This window comes from Esox lucius, chromosome 2 (assembly GCF_011004845.1).
Source record: "Esox lucius isolate fEsoLuc1 chromosome 2, fEsoLuc1.pri, whole genome shotgun sequence".
In the NCBI taxonomy this organism is placed as follows: Eukaryota; Metazoa; Chordata; class Actinopteri; order Esociformes; family Esocidae; genus Esox; species Esox lucius.
The window spans coordinates 12,894,502-12,916,639 of record NC_047570.1 but is presented as its reverse complement, the minus strand read 5'-3'; the positions used below and the strand labels follow the sequence as shown (position 1 = coordinate 12,916,639).

Sequence of the window (22,138 nt, the reverse complement as noted above, 5' to 3'; positions counted from 1 at the left end):
TCAGATCTAACAGTGTCCACTGTTCCATAAAGACATTTTGTATCAACAAACTGAATAGTTTGGAAAAATGAATACTACTAAAGTACTGAGTAATTGTGTGGTAATGTGTTGTGTGGCGGTGTCATGAATAACTGTTTTCATGGCCTTTAGTCTAAAGTGTTGATGGGAGCATATTCTGAGAAATGTCACCCAGTTGATATTTTTAACAAAATGTAGTCACAATGACACATGGCATGAAGACATTGTAGTTACTTGATCAGAGCATGTTGCATATTTATTAGGGTACTATAATGGTTTACGATGGTGTGTTCATGTTGTTGAACACAGAGGGGATTGAAAAGGTGTTGCAAAATGTATTGGATAAATATATTTTCTAAATGATTTTTTGGAAAATATCTGTTAGATGTTATATGATATCTTGTCATATCATATAACTTTTTTGTATAGGTTTATTAAAAGTCCTCAAAATTAGGTAGCTAATACTGGACCATCCATTGAATGTACATCAGGTGGTGAAGTAGGTCACCTGTCCACTTAAACAACGACCCACCTGACTGAGGTCTCCTCCTGGTGTTTAAGTCTAGGCCAGGATATTCCAACAGACACATAGCTACAGCAGAAAGGTATATTAAACCGCCTGCCTTCCAAGAAGCAGCCGCAGACAGCGGACTCAGTCATGGTCTCCGGTCTTCACGCTCTCATCTGGCTTCCTGTGAATGGCACGGAGCCGACCCCTGGACTCAGCTCTGAGCTATATAAGAGAGGGAACACCAGCACAGACCCAGCATACAGGAGCACAGGGAGGAAAGAGACAATCAACACTACACTGTGCAGGGATACTCACAGAGGTAAGACTGAACCATGGCTTTTCTATCCCATCCACGTTGACCCATCTTTTAACTTAATGATTAACATTGTTCTTTCAACAGATCTACACAGAATAGAGATGTGTAGCAGAGTTGATTGTAACGAATGCCAGTTCAGCTTTTGTTTTCTAAATGTGTGCATTTATGTTTTGTTGATATAAAATAATTTGTTATTAGTGAGCGCAGACATACCATAGTAATATTATCAGATAATTTTATTAGTGTGAGAAAACTTGAAAACAGTTATCGGTGAAAACTGTGAATGAAGAACTGTATGTGTGTGTGTGTGTGTGTGTGTGTGAGTTTGCCGTGTGTATCTCTATGCTTGGTAAATGAATGCGGAAATATTTTACTGTCCCCTTGGCACCCAGTGATTACTAGCACAGATGTGTTATTTGAGAAAGGCTTCATAATGTTCTTTCATTCTGTATGTTTCTTTCTCAAAGTGTAAGGACAAAAAAAGGAAATATAGTTTAAGTTGATATTCACATACTCTGCTTGGGATATTTGACAATGTTTTTGAACATGTCAGGCTGGTGCAAAAATGTAAACACTGTAACTGTCTCCAGGGTGCAGATCATCTACTTGATGTTTAAAACACTTTAAAACACATTTTATTAAGATATCTTATATTCCATACATCGGCAATAGAAATCCCAAGCAGTCCATTTAGTGGGACATGGTAACACTCCAAGGTTTTTGCTTATATTAATCTACCGCCAATGATTCTGACTGAACGTATTCCCATTTCAATGCTACAGGAGCTGCTGAAGGAGTTGTTGAACTATTCTTAGTGTTGGCTTGCCTGGATTGTGAGGGTCATTATCTTAGGGTTAGAGGTTAGAGGCAACAGCAGAGTGCCAGGATGTGCTGCCTGTCAACATGGGTGCTCCTTCTCGCTTTGGGATTCACTACCATGACAACTACAGCAGAAGGTTGGTCTACACTTGCAGTTACTATAGTATACACCAACAGTATATTAACTTTACTGAATCAAACTCAAACACACACACACCTTTATCACACATGAGCACACAAACCTCCCTAACACAGAGACACACCATATTTCTTTCACATAGCTCATATTAGGAATTGTAATTATTATTTCAACTGGAAAACCTTTTCATTTTTTCAATGTGTCACAACACCAAAAGGGATCATACTCTGTGTGGAAATGATTACCACTGAAAATGTAATTTGATCACTCAACTATTGTATAAGCTGAATTTGAGAAGAGCCAAAACAGAAGCCTTCTTGAAGTCCTCTTTCTACAAGGAAAGAGGGCTTGCTTCTCCTCCATAATCATCAGTAGACTAAGGCCCATTGTTTCATGTCTTCCATCACTGATCCTAATCCACCTCCTTAAGTACGTTGTACAACCCCAAGGCTAAGGAGACACCTGTCTGCAATTGGCCACATAAGTATGTGCAAGTAGCATGCTTATACTGAGCCCTGATGTGACCTCAGAGCAATTCAGTGGTTAGGTGGGTACTGTAAACTGCAGTAGTCTGGGAACATTCCAGATAAGGAATTTTGCAACACTAACACAACAAATGTCAGTCCGCAAATTATACAGCAATCAGAAGGAACATTTAGTATGAATCCCTTTGTGTCAGTGACATTAGTATAAAGGAATGTATTGTTTGGAGCTAAGAGAAAAAATAGATCACAAACTGTAAACATTACGGCTCAGTTAAAACTATCCACCAGATATTTACTTGACCACATTGCAGCCCTCTTTGCACGTTCATGCGTTTCCAAAATACACAGACAAATCACAGAAAGACATTAGTGTGGCATAACATTAAAAGAAAGAGTTGTTGTATATTATTTTAAGACTGAGTACCGTTGAAAAGTTTAAAGAGTTGAAGGTAATGTGTGGCTCATCTACACTCGGACAAAATGGTCAGAAGTTTTGCCAGTTTGGTCTGGGACTTGGCCAGTCTGGCCAGAACTGAGGCATCGGTCAAGGATGTCACATCAGGTCAATCATGAGTCTACATAAGGAATATGTGATGTTTTACAGGAACATGGAGAAAAGAAAATTCAAGAGCTGCAAGACAAAACAACCCTGCATTGTACTTCTTTGAAGGTAATGTTTAACATGAAAAAAACCATCCCCTGATAAAATTGTCACAACTAAGTGTAAGTTCAGAAGTTACATTTTTTTTGCTTTATGTCTGTTTGAAGGGACAGTTTGTCTAAAAATCATATTTATCCAAAAAAAACACACAAAAAAAATGTCCTGGAATGGACATAGTCATTTGTTTCAACCATCCATTATTCAGCTCTATCCCCGGCTGTAATTAGCATTCATAGCATCGTCCAATTCATGAATGGAAAGCTCCATTGCAAGCAAAAAACTACTCCAAAACACCTCAAAACTACATTTAGTAATATGTCGCAGTAGCGTTGATTTTTTTAAACTGTACAATGACCAAACAACCAGCGGAATTTGGTAATTCCAAACCAGCACTAGTGAACTATTTCCTACAGCCATTCACTCAGCTTGTGTGCTTCAGTGATGACCTAATTGGGTGGGAGTGAACTTTAACCTCCTGAAGCAACACCAGGTCAGAGTTTCTCTAGTTGGCCCATAATCTGTTGGTGGACAGTTTTATTTCTATTGTTGTGGAAAATGGCGCTATCGTGTTTTGTTTGCAAGGAAAGGAAACAAGGGACCGGGAGGTATTGCCATACCTTAATCCAGACATGTAACACAATTCTACCATTGACATACGATTTAGTAAGATATACAGGTATAGCAACAAAGTACAAACCCGATTCCAAAAAAGTTGGGACACTGTACAATTGTGAATAAAAACAGAATGCAATGATGTGGAAGTTTCGAATTTCAATATTTTATTCAGAATACAACATAGATGACATATCAAATGTTTAAACTGAGAAAATGTATCACTTTAAGGGAAAAATAAGTTGATTTGTCACAGTATGTCATCTGGCATTGTCATGTTGGAAAATGCAAGGTCTTCCCTGAAAGAGACGACGTCTGGATGAGAGCATATGTTGTTCTAGAACAGAGGTGTCAAACCGGTTCCACGGAGGGCCGAGTGTCTGCAGGTTTTTGCTCTCTCCTTGTACTTGATTGGTTAATTAGGTCACTGATTGGTTAGTTTCTACCCTCACCTGGTTGTGTAGGTATGAACTAGGAACCAATTTATAGGAAAAACCAAAAACCTGCAGACACTCGGCCCTTTGTGGAACCGGTTCGACACCTGTGTTCTAGAACTTGGACATAACTGTCAGCATTGATGGTGCCTTTCCAGATGTGTAGGCTGCGCATGCCACACAAACTCATGCAACCCCATACCATCAGAGATGCAGGCTTCTGAACTGAGCGCTGATAACAACTTGGGTTGTCCTTGTCCTCTTTATTCCGGATGACATGGCATCCCAGTTTTCCAAAATGAGCTTGAAATTTTGATTTGTCTGACCACAGAACACTTTTCCACTTTGCCACAGTCCATTTTAAATGATCCTTGGCCCAGAGAAAATGCCTGCGCTTCTGGATCCTGTTTAGATACGGCTTCGTTTTTTACCTACAGAATTTTAGCTGGCAACGGCGAATGGCACGGTGGATTGTGTTCAATGTTTTCTGGAAGTATTCCTGAGCCCATGTTGTGATTTCCATAACAGTATCATTCCTTTATGTGATGCAGTGCCGTCTGAGGGCCCGAAGATCACGGGCATCCAGTATGGTTTTCCGGCCTTGACCCTAAAGCACAGAGATTGTTCCAGATTCTCTGAATCTTTGGATGATATTATGCACTGTAGATGATGAACTTCAAACTCTTTGCAATTTTTCTCTGAGAAACTCCTTTCTGATATTACTCCACTATTTTTCGCCGCAGCATTGGGGGAATTGGTGATCCTCTGCCTATCTTGACTTCTGAGAGACACTGCCACTCTGAGAGGTTCTTTTTATACCCAATCGTGTTGCCAATTGACATAATAAGTTGCAAATTGGTCCTCCAGCTGTTCCTTATATGTACATTTAACTTTTCTGGCCTCTTATTGCTACCTGTCCCAACTTTTTTGGTACGTGTAGCTCTCATGAAATCCAAAATGAGCCAATATTTTGCATGACATTACAAAATGTCTCACTTTCAACATTTGATATGTCATCTGTATTCTATTGTGAATTAAATATAAGTTTATGACATTTGTAAATTATTCCATTCCTTTTTTACTCACAATTTGTACAGTGTCCCAACTTTTTGGGAATCGGGTTTGTATACCAACCTAGATTACGGCTGGAATCCAAACAAAAATGTAGCACTTTTGCCTATAAACAGATCGTCTGATCCAAAGACATTGGGTATGGACTCAACAATATATATATATATATATATATATATATATATATATATATATATAAATGTAATACAGTCTACAAGAGAAATTCTAAAATGTCCTCAGCAAATTAATTTGAAAGGCGGTTAACAACTAGGCATTTGCCTTGCTAGGTTGCACAAACACTTTGATGCTAAATGTCGTTTTTATTAAAAAAAATGTAAGCATAAAAATATAAAGCACTTTTAATTGCCCCGTGTATGGAATGTGCTATCCAAATAAATAGCCGTGCCCAGTGGTGGGTAACACATTACATGTAACGCAAATGAATATTTGAGTGCAGTTTCAGAGGAACGATCTTTCCTAGTTACTTTCTCGGGACTACTCTTTACTCATACTCAAGTATTTAAAAAATATATATTTTTTCTACGTTACATTTCATCTACTCTTTCGTAACAAGAAATATTCAGTTTTTTCATTTCGTGATTTGATTTCAGTTTGGGTGTACCCACCCGCACCTTTAAATCGGAGTGACTGCAAAGACGTAGCTAATTAAATGACAGACACCGACACGGAAAAATGGCATTTGGAGGACGTTGACGAGGGAAATCCAATCCCTGGCCATAGTTGCACGAAATGTTTCGATTTAAATTTAAAATAGGCAACACAGTCATCATGAAAAGTTGTCTTTTTATTCCCAAAGACACAACCATCTATGCTTTCAAAAACTCATCATCATAGCTCCGCAAGCACCAATTGGGCTTGACTTGAACTTGAACTATTATTTAGTAATGCACTTTAGTTAGCAGCAACATACCCAGTCTAGCTAGCTAGATTTTATTTGAAAGATATTGCTACTAACCAAGTTACTTAGTTGCAATTCAGTCAGTAATTCCACCGAAGACTTGACTTACTAATAACAAATATTTGATTGACAAGATACTGAGCATTACTACACAAGATGTTTATTTATTTTTACCAGTAACATATGATGGCCTTAATTTGCAAGAATCTTATTTGCAACACAGATTAATAATAGAAATACAGTATTATTAACTTTAGCAATTTATATTGTTTTTCTATCCATTTTTGGAATGTTAGAAAGTCTCCAGCACCACAGGAGTTATGAGGGTCTTCCGCATTCAAATCAATATTTCCCATTTGTTGCAACAAAAGCATTCAGTTTCGGTTGGCATTAGATTGCACGATCCACAGCTACACCACCATCCTCCAGACATTCTGGGCAAGGGTTTAACTCAGGGGTGTCAAACCGATTCCACAGAGGGCCAAGTGTCTGCAGGTTTTTGGTTTTTCCTATAAATTGGTTCCCAGTTCAGACCTAAACAACCAGGTGGGGTGTAGAAACTAACCAATTAATCAATCAAGTACAAGGTGAGAGTGAAAACCTGCAGACACTCTGCCCTCCGTGGAACCGGTTTGACTCCTCTGGTTTAACTTGTCCAGAAGGTGATTAACTGGTTTACCATCATTAGCTTCTTTTCTAGCCTCTACTACTAGTTTGGTCAATTCATTCTCTGTGTATTCGGGTTCGAACAAGTAAGGTTCTATCCCCCAGAAAAAGCCTTCTTCCTGGTCGTATTTATGTATTTTCCTTTGTCTCTCAAGCAAGTAAACTTTGACTGTCCTTTGGTGAATATCAACGACGAAATAGGTAACTTGCTTCCAAGCTAGCGAATACTACCTTTTGTTTACTGTGACGTATACATCTCCTCTTCCTGAAAGAAAGCATGGACTGATGCAATTGTGAACAAAACTGACCGTTAACACGAGGAACCTGTTTATTTGATATGATAAATAAAGCGCAAAACTTAATTATTTCGAGGAGTACAACATTGTCATGTTCTTTGAGTTAAACAACACCACTAGTCTTTTGTTTTGGAATGTTTTCTGCTTGCAATGCAGCTTTGCTGCAGTGGGAGGAACAGTTTTCATTCATGAATTTGGATGAAAACTGAACACTAATTACAGCAGAGGACAGAGCTGAATAATGGATGGTAGGAAAAAATGACTTTTGGTAAGTGATATTGGCGGATAAATATGAATTTTAATCAATCAAATGTATTTATAAAGCCCTTTTTACATCAGCAGTTGTCACAAAGTGCTTTTACAAAACAACCGGCCTTAAAATCCAAACAACAGTAGTGTTGAATTTCAGAGGCTAGGAAAAACTCCCTAAGAATGCTGAAATTTAGGAAGAAACCTAGAGAGGAACCAGGCTCAGAGGGGTGACCAATCCTATTCTGGCTTTGCCGGGTGAACATATTAAGAGTACAAATTGTGATAATTTATAAATGCATGTGGGACAACATGGTGGGGGGGTCAGCAGAGTGGCAGGTCAAATCGTCAGGTATCGTCTTCATCTGCAACACAACCAGGAGGACTTTGGACTGGGACAGCAACAAGTCTTTCAAGCCTGGTACTCTGTAGGTATGGGCCAAGACCTCATGTCTTCTCAAGTTTAAAACAGGGCAGGAGACAGGGAAAATTTAGAAAAGACAAACTATCCCTTTAAGGTCAATTTCTTAACATTTTACATGTTTCTCTATGGCTGAAAGTCATTCATTGAGATTGTTAGTCCCTTGCTTCACTGAACAAAAAAAATTACCAAAGACTTTACAAGACACTAGCCAATAGTTAGAAATCACTTTAAATTTCAGTAATGTCACCCAGAGCAACTTCCAAAAGAAATGGGGTTAACTATCTTGTAAGGATTTTTCAGATTGTCAGGGTCTCTTTTCCCGACACTGTTGAAATGGTGCCGACCACAACACCATAATCTGCAGTCCAGCACTGCGATCTACAGCAGGCACCGGGGCCCACAACCCCAGACAAACATATTAGACTGCGAATCGGTGGCATGCCAAACTCAAGAGGAAAGTCTGCATAAATAAGCATGTACAGTGGGGAGAACAAGTATTTGATACACTGCCGATTTTGCAGGTTTTCCCACTTACAAAGCATGTAGAAGTCTGTAATTTTTATCATAGGTACTCTTCAACTGAGTGACGGAATCTAAAACAAACATTGTATGATTTCTAAATAATTAATTTGCATTTTATTGCATAACATAAGTATTTGATGCATCAGAAAAGTTAATATTTGGTACAGAAACCTTTGTTTGCAATTACAGAGATCATACGTTTCCTGTAGTTCTTGATCAGGTTTGCACACACTGCAGCAGGGATTTTGGCCCATTCCTCCATACAGACCTTCTCCAGATCCTTCAGGTTTCAAGGCTGTCGCTGGGCAATAAAGACTTTCAGCTCCCTCCAAAGATTTTCTATTGGGTTCAGGTCTGGAGACTGGCTAGGCCACTCCAGGACCTTGAGATGCTTCTTACGGAGCCACTCCTTAGTTGCCCTGGCTATGTGTTTCGGGTCGTTGTCATCCTGGAAGACCCAGCCACAACCCATCTTCAATGCTCTTACTGCAGTTGTCCTGTCCCCTTTGCAGAAAAGCATCCCCAAAGAAGGATGTTTCCACCTCCATGCGTCACGGTTGGGATGGTGTTCTTGGGGTTGTAACTCATCCTTCTTCTTCCTCCAAACACAGCAAGTGGAGTTTAGACCAAAAAGCTCAATTTTTGTCTCATCAGACCACATGACCTTATCCCGTTCCTCCTCTGGATCATCCAGATGGTCATTGGCAAACTTCAGACGGGCCTGGACATGCGCTGGCTTGAGCAGGGGGACCTTGCGTGCGCTGCAGGATTTTAATCCATGACGGCGTAGTGTGTTACTAATGGTTTTCTTTGAGACTGTGGTCCCAGCGCTCTTCAGGTCATTGACCAGGTCCTGCAGTGTAGTTCTGGGCTGATCCCTCACCTTCCTCGTGATCATTGATGTCCCACGAGGTGAGATCTTGCATGGAGCCCCAGACCGAGGGAGATTGACCGTCATCTTGAACTTCTTCCATTTTCTAATAATTGCGCCAACAGTTGTTGCCTTCTCACCAAGCTTCTTGCCTATTGTCCTGTAGCTCATCCCTGCCTTGTGCAGGTCTGCAATTTTATCCCTGATGTCCTTACACAGCTCTCTGGTCTTGGCCATTGTGGAGAGGTTGGAGTCTGTTTGATTGAGTGTATGAACAGGTGTCTTTTATACAGGTAACGAGTTCAAACTGGTGCAGTTAATACAGGTAATGAGTGGGGAACAGGAGGGCTTCTTAAAGAAAAACAGGTCTGTGAGAGACGCAATTCTTACTGGTTGGTAGGTGATCAAATACGTATTTCATGCAATAAAATGCAAATTAATTATTTAAAGATCATACAATGTGATCCTCCACATCGAGAGGGGTCAGCTGAGGTGGCTTGGGCATCTGTTCCGGATGCCTCCTGGACGCCTTCCCGGGAAGGTGTTCTGGGCCCGTCCCACCGGGAGGAGACCTCGGGGAAGACCTAGGACAGGCTGGAGGGACTATGTATCCCGGCTGGCCTGGGAACGCCTCGGTGTCCCCCCGGAAGAGCTAGAGGAAGTGTCTAGGGAGAGGGAAGTCTGGGAATCTCTGTTTAGACTGCTGCCCCCGCGACCCGGCCCCGGATAAGCGGAAAAAGATGGATGAACAATGTGATTTTCTGGATTTTTGTTTTAGATTCCATCTCTCACAGTTGAAGTGTACCTATGATAAAAATTACAGACTTCTACATGCTTTGTAAGTAGGAAAAACTGCAAAATCGGCAGTGTATCAAATACTTGTTCTCCCCACTGTACCTTAATTCCCTGAGCTATCACTTAGTGTTCCTACTCATTAAAATGTCATTAAATTCATTGCCTTCTTTATTCATTGTCTTCTTTATTCATCACAATGTACTTGTGTGTGCGTACCTACATACGTACACCGATCAGCCATAACATTGTGACCACCTGCTTAATATTGTGTAGGTCCATTTGCCTCCAAAACAGCCGTGACCCATCAAGGCATGGACTCCACACTAGACCTCTGAAGGTGTGCTGTGGTATCTGACACCAAGACCTTAGCAGCAGATCCTTAAAGTCCTGTAAGTTGTGAGGTGGGGCCTCCATGGATCGGATTTGTTTGTTTTCAGCAGTGGACAGGGGTCAGCATGGGCACCCTGACTGGTATGCGTCTACGCAGCCCCATACGCAACAAACTCCTATGCACTGTGTATTCTGACACCTTCCTATCAGTACCAGCATAAACAATTTCAGCAATTTGAGCTACAGTAGCTCATCTGTTTGATCGGACCACACAGGCCAGCCTTTGCTCGCCACGTGCATCAATGAGCCTTGGCCGCACATGACCTTGTCACCGGTCCACCGCTTTTCCTTCCTTGGACCACTTGTGATAGGTACTGACCACAGCTTACTGGGAACACCCCACAAGGGCTGCAATTTTGACCCAGTCATCTAGCCATCACTTAGATCCTTACGCTTGCCCATTTCTCCTGCTTCTAACACATCAACTTTGAGGACAGAATGTTCACTTGCTGCCTAATATATCCCACCCACTGACAGGTGCCATGATTACGAGATTTTTTTATTCACTTCACCTGTCAGTGGTCATAATGTTATGGCTGATTGATGTATATATAATGTGGGCAGATGCACAGCTGTGCCTTTCTTAGGTTGTCCTGGTTTCAAAGGTGGGATCTTACCTACAGTGGAGGTTTAATATGGCATGAATTACATGTTCACAGAAATCAGCTCAATAAAATGCAATTGTTTTATTACTCAAAATGATTTTTCTACATTTTTGCTTATATATTCTTCTCCTTAACACTCACTACGCAGTTGTCGGGTGCCATGTCATAAGAATTTAATTGTGTGGGATGACGCTGTGTTGTTCAGTGCATTTGACAAAAAAAAACTTGAAACCTGGAGCAACTGTAAAATTCGACATACTGAAGTAGTATTCCCTGTGTGACATTCAGATGACTACGACTGGACCACTTGGTTCAATGTGGATCACCCTGGAGGTCGAGGAGACTATGAGCAGTTGGATGCCATCCGTTTCTATTACCGGGCACGGGTATGTGACGCCCCGTTGGCCCTGGACGCTCGCACCACTGACTGGACCCCGGCTCACAACACTGGGGAGAAAGTCCATTCAGACCCTGCCCTGGGGTTCTGGTGTGTCAACGCTGAGCAGGACTCAGGCCGCAACTGCTCCAACTACGCTGTGCGCTTCCTCTGTCCCAAAGGTCTTCCTGGACTGACTGGTAGCCTTACAGTCTGTAATGTCATTATCATAGCTACAGTATTGTGTAAAAAAAGACGATACGTTATTTCTCCTTCCTGAGCAAGATGTCTATTTTCCCTCAGGAAACACTGGGTCGGCAGGCTTGAAGGTGGCCTGGGGTCCTTGGTCAGACTGGAGCCATTGTCCTGCCAAGTGCGGCCAGGTGGCAGTGCAGGTACGCTCTAGGACATGCCAGTCTGAGTCCAAGCAATGGGATATCCAGTGCAGCGGTCCTACAGTGGAGGGCAGAGTCTGCAATGGACCAGAATGCACCGGGGCCGGTGAGTCGCTCTCGTCTCAACAACGGCTACACCATCTGATAGAAACCTCTCTAATGTCACTGCACTTCGCCCTACGAATTGTCATTTTGCTCTAGGAGGGTTCCCATGTCAACCCGTGTACAAACCCTGTCTGACATCCTATGCTGCACTGCTTCTGTTGTTCCAGGATGCAGTCTGCACTGCGAGATGGGCAGGGTGAACGCAGAGTGCGACGCCTGCATGTGCCAGGACCACGTTGTTCTAGGCTCTGTCCGCAGTGCTGGAGGGCTGCCTGCCCCCGGGGCCACAATCCTCCGCTCTGGCCCCAAGCCCAAACTCCTCACCCTCACAGATCACAACGGACACTTCCGCATTCCAGGGATCTGTCCTGATGGCAATGGCACACTGACCGTCCAGCTGCAGAACCACGCCCCTCACACGGTCATTGTGCCCCACAGCACAAAACAAACCTCTGTCCTCAGTATCATGCTGAATAGAGCAGGTAAAATGGCCACAAAAGTCTAATTAAAAAGTTTTCTTTTTGGTCTATATTGTTATACAGTAGTGTTATCATCTAAGAGTATTACATATACTTAGGTTATATGTAACCTTGGTCTCACACTGTAATGGGGTCCCTCAGAGAGGCTCCATGTGGTGAAGAACCCTGAAAACAAGGCCAGGAGAGAGGGTCAGACAGCTGCTCTCTGCTGCCAAGTGGCCGGATCACCTGAACCAGAAGAGTACCAATGGTAAGCCAGTAGGCCAGTAATGACAACATGCTAAACTGTTTCTGTTAACCCTATCATTTGGATGGGGATGGTGTAAAACAGTCACTTATGACTCGACAGGTTTCACAACGACATCTTGCTGGACAGGAAACAGCTGAACTACGACAGCACGCTGGTCTTAAGGAACCTGAGCATAGACCAGACTGGGGAGTACTACTGCAGAGCCAGCAACCAAGCTGGGGCCATAAAGTCCAAACGAGCCACGCTCACAGTCTTAGGTCTGATCCCAAAGCCCAGTTAATATATTTATCACACTAACGTACAGTGAATAGTCATTAGTATGACCTATAACATCAACCAATCATCACAGACAGTGAAAATCTATTGCTTATAGGAGAAGCCTGTGTAATCAGGCATATATTCTAACATATATTTTCTACTGCTTTCTCTTCAAGGTAAAAATCAACCTTCATGTAACCCTAGACCTGAATCCCACTCTATTCTCCTACCTCGTGACTGCTTCCAAAACAGTACCAACTCCCTCTATTATGACATAGGAAAATGTCCCTCAGGGACTTGTGCAGGACAGCTGGACAATGGAATCAGGTGCAAAGACTCTGTGGCGTACTGCTGTGGGGTGGCAAAGATGAAGGAGAAAACATTACAATGCCAGGGCTATGAGCTGCCCGTCATGGTGGTGACTGAGTGTGGCTGCCAGAAATGTGTTGAGACCAAGGCCATTGTGCGTGGCCGGGCTGTGGCTGCAGACACCGGAGAGCCCATGAGATTCGGTCACATCTACATTAATGGAGCCAGAGTCAGCCGCACAGGCTACAAAGGCACCTTCTCTGTCCAGGTCCCCCATGACACAGAGAGGCTGGTGATGACCTTTGTGGACAATATGGACAAGTTTGTCAACACCACCAAGGTGCTTCCATTCAACGCCAAAGGTGGAGCCGTCTACCATGAGATCAAACTGTTGAGGAAGAAGGAACCAGTGACCATCAGCTCAACAGAGTTCAACACTCTGGAGCTGGGAGAGGTGGTGGGCCAGGATCCAATTGCTGAGATCCAGATCCCTCCTAACTCCTTCTACAGGCAGAACGGTGAAGTTTTTGTGGGTAATGTGAAGGCTAGCATCACATTTCTGGATGCCAGAGACATCTCTACAGCAGCAGCTGCACAGAGTGACCTCAACTTCATTGGAAATGAAGGTGACACGTTGCCTCTGAGAACCTACGGTATGTTCTCAGTGGACTTCAGGGACGAGGAGGCCGGTGACCCACTGAACGCCGGAGAGGTGAAGGTGAAAATGGATTCAGCACAGGTGAAAATGCCGGAGCATCTGGGCGCTATGAAGCTATGGTCCCTGAACCCCGACACAGGAATGTGGGAGGAGGAGGGAAGCTTCCAGATGGAGAAGAAACAACGTGGTAAAAGGGAGGAGAGGACTTTCCTCATTGGGAACATGGAGATCCGAGAGAGAAGGCTGTTCAACTTAGATGTCCCTGAGAACCGGAGATGTTACGTGAAGGTGCGAAGCTTCCGCAGCGATCGCTTCATGCCCAGTGAGCAGGTAGAAGGAGTGGTGGTGACTCTGATTAACATGGAGCCCATATCAGGTTACTCTTCCAACCCTCGTGCCTGGGGCCGATTTGACAGCGTCATTACTGGCCCAAATGGTGCCTGTCTGCCTGCCTTCTGTGATGACCAGAAACCAGACGCATATTCCGCCCACCTCATGGCCAACATGGGAGGAGAAGAACTCGAGGCTGTCCCATCTGCTCCCAAATTCAATCCCAGCATCATCGGAGTCCCTCAGCCATACCTGGGCAAGTTGAACTACAGACGTTCAGACCACGACGACCTCCGGTTGAAGAAGACAGCCTTCAGCATCAATTTGGCCAAGCCCAGCCCAAACACAGCTGAAGAGCTCAATGGACCTGTGTACTCATTTGACCAACTAAAAGAGTGTGAGGAAGCCCCATTTTCTGCGGGACACTTCCGCTTTAGCCGAGTGGAGGGAGATCGCTACGACTACAATACGGTCCCTTTCAATGAGGACGATCCCATGAGCTGGACAGAAGACTACCTGAGCTGGTGGCCCAAGCCCATGGAGTACAGAGCCTGCTATGTCAAGGTCAAGATCAATGCTCCCCATGAGATCAACGTGCGCTCCCGAAACCAGGGCGGCACTCACCCCAAGACAGTCGGTCAGTTGTATGGCCTCCGCGATACCCGCAGCATTCGTGACATGGACCAGTCCGCCGTCTCTGCGGTGTGCCTGGAGTTCAAGTGCAGTGGGATGCTCTATGACCAGGACCGGGTAGATCGCACTTTGGTGAAAGTCATCCCTCAGGGCAGCTGTAAGAGGGACAACGTCAACTCCAAACTCCAAGAGTACCTGGTCAATCACCTGCCTCTGGCCGTCAACAACGACACCAATGAGTTCACAATGCTGGCACCGCTGGACCCACTGGGCCACAACTACGGTATCTACACAGTTACGGACCAGGATCCCCGCACCGCTAAGGAGATAGCACTGGGACGTTGCTTTGATGGAACCTCTGACGGCACTTCCCGCGTCATGAAGAGCAACGAGGGCGTGGCACTCACCTTCACCTGTGGCGACCGTGAGGTGACCCGTCAAAGCGTGTTTCAGGCTACGCAGAACTCTCCGGGGCAGCCCCTGGCTGGAACAGCGAGGGACGGACGAGGCAGGAAGCAGAGAGCTAACGCACTTCGCAACAGCCGCAGACGCAGTACTCGGAATCCGGCCGGCACGCGTAACCTCAGCACAGGATAAACTCAGCACTACAGATCAAGGTCGCCACATTGGAATCGGTTCATCAGAGAACAGACGTCTGTAAATCACTACAGTGGGTATTGGCAATTATATTAATGGCTATTTTAGTATATTTTATTTGGAAATACGTTTCAAAATGTAAGGTTCATAATCATGTTACATAACATTTATGATATGAAAATGTGAATTGGTACCATAACCATAAATTTACCAAAGAACAAAATGTTAGTTATCTAGAAGAGCTCTAACCGGAATCTCCCAGGGAACCTTTGGTAAAGATTGAGTTTTACAGCGGATATATATTTTTCTTCACCTCCACTGTGATGCATATTTACTACTTGAAATTGTAAATAATGGGATATTTATTACACATACCATACTAGGTTGTACTCCGTGATAAAGACATCCAGCCCAAAATCAAACTCCGTTGAATGGCTGATTTACTTGAACTTACCCAAATGTTTGTCAGTGGACACTCAACATAATAGATAAGTGGCGTGAATAATACAAAGTTAAAACATCCATAATTCAGTAAATGTTGGTATAAAAAAAAGGATGACATCTTATCCTTTTGACCAGTGATTTTATTAAATTAGATGCATATAAAACACTGAAGATCCTGTCATCCTTTACGGTATATTGTCCATGTCCAATTTTCGTAACAATTTGAAAACTATCAAATGTTAGAAAACATGTCCCTTCCAACTAAGCCCACTGAAGACACTGTAAGGTCAGCCCATAAGCCCGCTCCTTACTTGATACAAGCCTGCAGAAGCAATGTTAAGGAGACCAGCTATGTGAATACTTGCCTTACCACAAGTTTTATTCTGTATTAGTAGTAATCCAACTGATGAGTTTGTCATGCACAAAAAGGCCTAAAAGCACTCTTGCTTCAACGTTTTAAGGATATTGCAGAGACGTATCCAGAAGATGGCCATAAGGTTTAAGTCACATTTATCGTAAAATGCATTACACTTCCCTTTTATATTAAATGATAACCCTCTTGTAAACACTCCAAGTACTAGTCAAAATGTAGTGTCTTTTTCAGAGCATGAACTACTTTCCATGGTTAATAATGAAATATGACTCATTCAGCATTTGGCAACCAATGCAATATGTTATAGATATATACTTTTCTGTAATAAACCCATTGACAGGTAAAGTAAAACACCTATAATATTTACATATTCTGGGTGAAATGATTTGCATAGGACCTAATTCGTTTCTGTCAGACTGCAGTTGCAACTAACAATCAGCATCCTTTTTCTAAACCCCAAAGAAATACTCTGGCAATCACATGAACCATGTCATGTATTCTGAACTGACGTTGGGAAACTCAATTGATAAATGGTGTGTTGTACATAAAGAACTCCACCATGATATAATGCATTTCAGCATGGACTTGGCCAACTGCTTGGGCCTTCCAACTACGTTGACTGATCTCAACCGGGTCATCAGCCAATACATTTTTGACTTTTCTTTATAATGAATATGGCCTTAAATGTGCTGCACATGCACTCACCAACGCATTAATGAGACAAATACAGGTCACTGCCCGGTCTAGCCAAGTTGATGGTTTTATATCTTTATGAAGTTTGGATTCTGAATGAGAGAAAAGGCAATTCCATTAGCTATGAATTAATAGAAGTGTTGTTGCTACTGGATGCTCCCGGTATAGTCCCTTGGATCATTGAAGCAAAAATGAAGGGGCGACACATTGTTCAGGTTTTTTCCAGGATGGCACTGGACAGCATGAGAAGGTACAGCTGCATTTCTGAGGGTTAGAGGGTAAAAGGGCAGTGGAGATATAGCCGTTGTCACATGAAGTCCTCATAGTCTTGGGTGTAGCCACCATCAAATCCTCCGTAGTCTGCAAGGTCATCTTTCCCCTTGGCTTTCATACCACCACCGAGTACAGCCCCTTTCTTCTTTTTTTTGCCTTTGTTTGCCTGTAGATCCGAAACAAAACTTAACCATTGCTACAAAGACAAGCTTTTCTTTCGAATTAAGCAACTGTGAATTAAGCAAAATCGGGTGATGTCTGTTTTTTGAGCCGAGTAGCCAGGTGACACCAACTAAAATCTTCCACTGCTCTGTCATTTGTTGCATACTGGTCTGAGACCACAATTGTTGATGTAATTTGTGGTGACATCAAAATGACAGGTTTCATCAGAGATGAAAGAAGTCTCATCTGTGTATGCAACTAGAGCCACTCCAGAATGGGCCAAGACATTAAGGCCAACTCCATGTTACAGTTACCCATTTCTGTATAACTCATCGGCTGATCCCAAGTGATGACCCATTTGGAGTTGCCTAAATGGGTCATCTAGAGCAATCAGCCAATGATGTTAAACTCAATTAAAATGGCAGATGCCCTCAACAGTGACAGAGTAAGGAGTTTGGGTTATCCATGCAGAAACCAACCGAGACAAATTCAGAAGTAGAGGGCACCCCCCACTGACCGAAAGTGGAACTACAGTTCAAAAAGAAAACTCCAGAAGGATGAAACGGTTTTGTTCATTATAAAACAGTAGACCAAAAAAAAAAGACATACTTTTTCTTGTTTCTGTTTTTCATTAAGTAGCACTGTCAGGGAAGAGCTGATTTTCTTAAGGTCTTCAACTTCCACTGTGGAGAAAACATTTAGTTACAAGTTTGTCTGTTTTCACAATTGTGGTGTCAAATTAAAATATTATTGAATGGTGTTCAAGCACATTTCTGATGTGTGGTTTGCTATAGAAGTTCACAACCATAAGACAACATAGTAAATGTTTAATGTAAAAGATTGTGTAGAAAGAAACTCACATGAAATACAGAGCTCCCGAAACAATGACTCCAAGAAGCTTGAATAATGAACTGATTTTTCAAACTGTAATATCTTCTCTTTCAGCAGCCTTTGAAACTCTGTGAAGTCCTCTTTAGAAGACGGGCACATGGCTTCAATTCCAGCGACATTGTTTGAGCTACTACTCACTGAGATGCCTGAAAACACACAGTCAAAAATTATATAGATTAATCAATATTGTAACTGAAAATAAGTGGCATCTGGTTTCAATCAAATGTATTTATAAAGCCCTTTTTACATCAGCAGTTTTCACAAAGTGCTTTTACAAAACATCCAGTCAGAAACAGGTTACAGACCCAAAAAGGTAGGCTTGCTATGTATTATTGATGTAATGCTATAATTGGAGTTGAAAGGGAATTCTTAATTCCCTTGCTATCATTAGCTAGGTTTCTAGCATAATTTCCTTCTCTGTTCTCTGATGCAGTCAAGGCAATCACTGCAGATTCAGAAGAGATTATAAATAACCAGCAATAACTTTGTTTACCAGGCTAGCATGATTCAACTTTGCGCCGTCCATCCTCTGTTCCCTTTATATCTCAGAAGCACAACATGCAGTCCCTCCCTGGTTGCCTGCTTGAACCACCAATACCCTGTTCAGGCATTGCAGCACAACCTACCAGCTAAAACTAGGTTCTTTCTTGTGTTATGCATTTGTCGATGATTATCAGGATCTGTTGCATTTTGCAATAACTTTTTTTGCATTTTAAAATTGTTACTGAAATAATCATTACATAATCGTCATTAGACATTTTTTCCTCTTAACGTTAAAGGGATCATCCACACCCAGGAAGACAAATCATGAAAAACATAAATTAAGGGAAAGACTAAATTGTATTAGTTCTTTAAATAAAATTTAAAAAAATAATGTCCACTAAACTTCCTGAAAAACATTCACACACCTAGATTAAACATGAGTTAAAAAAATAATTCTAAGGATATTCTGGGTCCTTACCAAAAGCCTCTTTTGCCAGCTCCAAGTCAGCTTCTTCCTGCAGCTTCTGGACTCTTAACTTCTCTGCTAGCTGTTGTTCAGGTGTAAGTTCTTCATCTTCAGCCAACTATGAACAATATAAAAATACTCATGCAGAAACGCTCAAACCAAAATGGTTAATCCAATCAGCCCAAAAATAATCGTACCAAAACAATCCAGCCTTGTTATGTTTTTGTTGACAGACAGTAGAGAAAAATGTGCAATGGAAGCAGCAGTTTAGAACGCTGGACCTCCCTAGGACACACTTACTTTCTTTTTTAGTTCCTCTTGCTTTTTCCTTATCCGGTTTTCTTTCTCCTTAATCTTTTCAGACAGTTTTTTCTTTTCAGAGATTTTGGCCTCTGAAAACCAAAAAGTGTTAAAACAAAAACAAACTAGGGCTGGGTGATACAACAAAAACAAATGTCACATCTATTGAGATTACAGTAAAAAATAAAAATATATATTATATACACACATATATATATACACATTTTGGAAGCTTAAGCTTAATTTCCAGAGAAGTGACAATCATTTTTAATATCATCGTCCATGTGACAAACGAAATTGGAAGATGTGATTTTTTTTGGTCATATCACCCAGCCCTACATCAATCAAAAACAACCAAATCAATAAGAAATTCAAAATGTCTCAAAGATTGATGAGGCTATATGCATAATATATTACTGCAGGTCACAGACAAATATAAAAATGTTGGAAATCGTATATTCCAGCACCTGCTTTCTTTGCCTCAACCTTCTTCTCCTCCTCTTCATCATCCCAGTTGTCCTGCAGAAGGTGAGCAAATAAGACAATACATGTGAGTGCATACATGAAACTGAGTAGTTCAGCTGTTGCTTCGGTGACTTGTTAGCGTAGTACTGTGTTGTCAACTTTTCAAGGATAAAAAAAAAACTGGAGAATGACCTCAACTTCAGTGTCATGTTTAACTCCAACCTTTGTATTAAGGATGAAGGTGAAAAGAAAGTAATTATCATTAAGGACGTCTCTATCTACGTCTACATATACACATCTAAATGTGTTGTAAACAATACATGTCAACACCTGCCACATATGCAGGCATCTTATTCACAAAAGTTATTATTGATGTTTAAAGAATTTCAATAAATTCAAGGCAAATGTGACATTGAGGTTATTAAAAGACCAAACTTCTCAAGACAAAGTAATGTCTGATAAGGTTAACAATACGGATGCAGACAGATAAAGTAAACATTTAACGGGAGAAAGGTGTTAACCCGGGGGAAATTACACTTTACTCATATGTCAGAGTTGGAAGCATCTGGTAATGAGACTCGTCAACTTAGTCGTTGTCATCCACAGGCAAATGACGGACGTTACCAACTAGCCAGTTAACGTTATATTAAAGCACAGCTTCCTGTGTAACAAAAAACGCCTTAAACGGACGTAATCAAATACGAATCTCAGGTTGTGATGACTGTGTAGTTTCGAACTGAACTTAATCAACCTAAGTCCACACATATCTAGCTTGTTAGCTCGCTAACCTGAAAGGCTAAGTTGGCTAGCTAACTGTGAGTACATCATGGAATCTTCCGAACTCAGCATCAACACGTGAGCAATCTACGAAGCTATCATATACAATAATTGTTAGCCAGCGTCTTTCAAACAAACATCACGATCAGTCCAAAAACAAACATAGCAGAAAATGGGTTTCTGCTCAGCTCGAACAAATACATACGAGCTGACAGTTTTTCCACATGTGCGGCCTGTCACAACTTGTATCGCGCTTAGAGATAGCGTAGCCCACGTTAGCTAGGTAGCTAAAAGCGTGGATAAGGCAAGGCTAGGCTAGCCGGCTTACATACTATCCAACTGATGTCAACACACTAGCTAGGGAACATTGTTGTAACATAAATAACGAAAACGTTAGATATTATTTCGAAAACATGTAAAGATGGCATGTATCATCCTCAGTACTGTGGTTGTCTTGTTACCTTTACATCTTCATCCTCGTCTTCGCCTTCCCATTTGTCTAGCACTACCGCCTTTTTGATAGGCGCGACGTCCGACTCGAAGTTGTCAGCGTCTATAAAAAAAGCATTGGAATGGTAACTAACAATTCTCTTAAACGTTCAAAACAATACATCTAATAATTGTAATACTATTACACTATTTCTCAAAAACTCTAAATAGAGATGTCGCACAATATCCTTTCGAACTTTGTTCTTACCCCAGTCGTCGGTATCCGCCATCTTGGCTGTGTGTTTCTGTGAGGGTTTGACAGAATTCAATTGAACTGGAAGCAGCAGATGGAGCAAGTAAAGGCAACGTGTGTCTTACGCGCTCTAATGAGAAATATTTTTCAAGTAAGGAAAGCCCCAAATTTAATTGTACACCTACGCCTATTATTGAGTATAAATATTGCATTTTAATACATATTTTAATATATATTTAAATTTAAACCATAAAATGTCATCTTTAATTTCAACCTCCTCTTTTTTCAATATTTTAGGAAATGTAGGTGGCGCTCTAGATGACTAACAGCTCCATATTAAAAACCTACTGTATTTCGAAGTTAAATTTTTTATTGAATGTCAAATTACAAGGACTACAATGTCCTTTATTACACAAATATTGCATATTGAGTATTTGCCCAACAATATATAAAACACAGCAATTCCTCAAGTGCAATGGATAACCAGCAGAATTTGCAATGTACTGAGATTGTGCTGGGCACATTTTGTGCAAGTTAGGAAAATAACCAATTACATATAATAAAGTACGTTTTCCAGACAAAAATAACAGATTACAAATACATTGGAAAAAACTAAAAACATAACTCTTGGATTACTTTAAAAGATTGCAAAAAGACATCATCTATCAATAGATTTGAAAAAAATACAGTTTTAACTACACTGAACATAATTATAAACGCAACACTTGTTTTTGCCCCCATTTATCATGAGCTGAACTCAAAGATCTAATACTTTCTCTATGTACACAAAAGGCCTATTTCTCTCAAAAATTGTTCACAAATCTGTCTAAAATTTGTGTTAGTGAGCATTTCCCATTTGTCGAGATAATCCATCCACCTTATAGGTGTGGCATATCAATATGCTGATTAGACAGCATGATTATTGCTCAGGTGTGC

At 41.6% G+C, this 22,138-nt stretch overlaps 2 protein-coding genes across 2 annotated transcripts; one reads left to right on the top strand and one right to left on the bottom strand.

Moving 5' to 3' along the window:
- The first annotated feature begins 715 nt into the window (after positions 1-715).
- cilp (cartilage intermediate layer protein, nucleotide pyrophosphohydrolase) lies at positions 716-15,297 on the top strand. Its single transcript, XM_010878619.3, has 9 exons — positions 716-848; positions 1,628-1,801; positions 2,893-2,958; positions 11,092-11,379; positions 11,483-11,680; positions 11,847-12,161; positions 12,300-12,408; positions 12,508-12,665; positions 12,843-15,297. Exons 2-9 carry the CDS (start codon positions 1,732-1,734, stop codon positions 15,191-15,193), a joined length of 3,555 nt encoding a protein of 1,184 aa, XP_010876921.2. The 5' UTR covers positions 716-848; positions 1,628-1,731; the 3' UTR covers positions 15,194-15,297.
- Positions 15,298-15,759: 462 nt separating this feature from the next.
- Positions 15,760-21,326, bottom strand: eif3jb (eukaryotic translation initiation factor 3, subunit Jb). Its single transcript, XM_010878604.3, has 8 exons — positions 21,218-21,326; positions 20,982-21,073; positions 19,746-19,797; positions 19,279-19,370; positions 18,991-19,096; positions 17,999-18,175; positions 17,748-17,821; positions 15,760-17,142 (listed from the first exon to the last, which is right to left on the bottom strand). Exons 1-8 carry the CDS (start codon positions 21,237-21,239, stop codon positions 17,011-17,013), a joined length of 747 nt encoding a protein of 248 aa, XP_010876906.2. The 5' UTR covers positions 21,240-21,326; the 3' UTR covers positions 15,760-17,010.
- Positions 21,327-22,138: the final 812 nt, after the last annotated feature.

Coding starts and splice junctions, on each gene's coding strand:
- cilp (XM_010878619.3), top strand. CDS start 1,732: ATGTGCTGCCTGTCAACATGGGTGCTCCTTCTCGCTTTGGGATTCACT. Junction 12,162..12,299: donor TATCATGCTGAATAGAGCAG/GTAAAATGGCCA, acceptor GGGGTCCCTCAG/AGAGGCTCCATGTGGTGAAG. Junction 12,666..12,842: donor AGCCACGCTCACAGTCTTAG/GTCTGATCCCAA, acceptor TTTCTCTTCAAG/GTAAAAATCAACCTTCATGT.
- eif3jb (XM_010878604.3), bottom strand. CDS start 21,239: ATGGCGGATACCGACGACTGGG. Junction 19,798..20,981: donor ACGAGGATGAAGATGTAAAG/GTAACAAGACAA, acceptor CACCTTCTGCAG/GACAACTGGGATGATGAAGA. Junction 17,822..17,998: donor TCGGGAGCTCTGTATTTCAT/GTGAGTTTCTTT, acceptor TTTTCTCCACAG/TGGAAGTTGAAGACCTTAAG.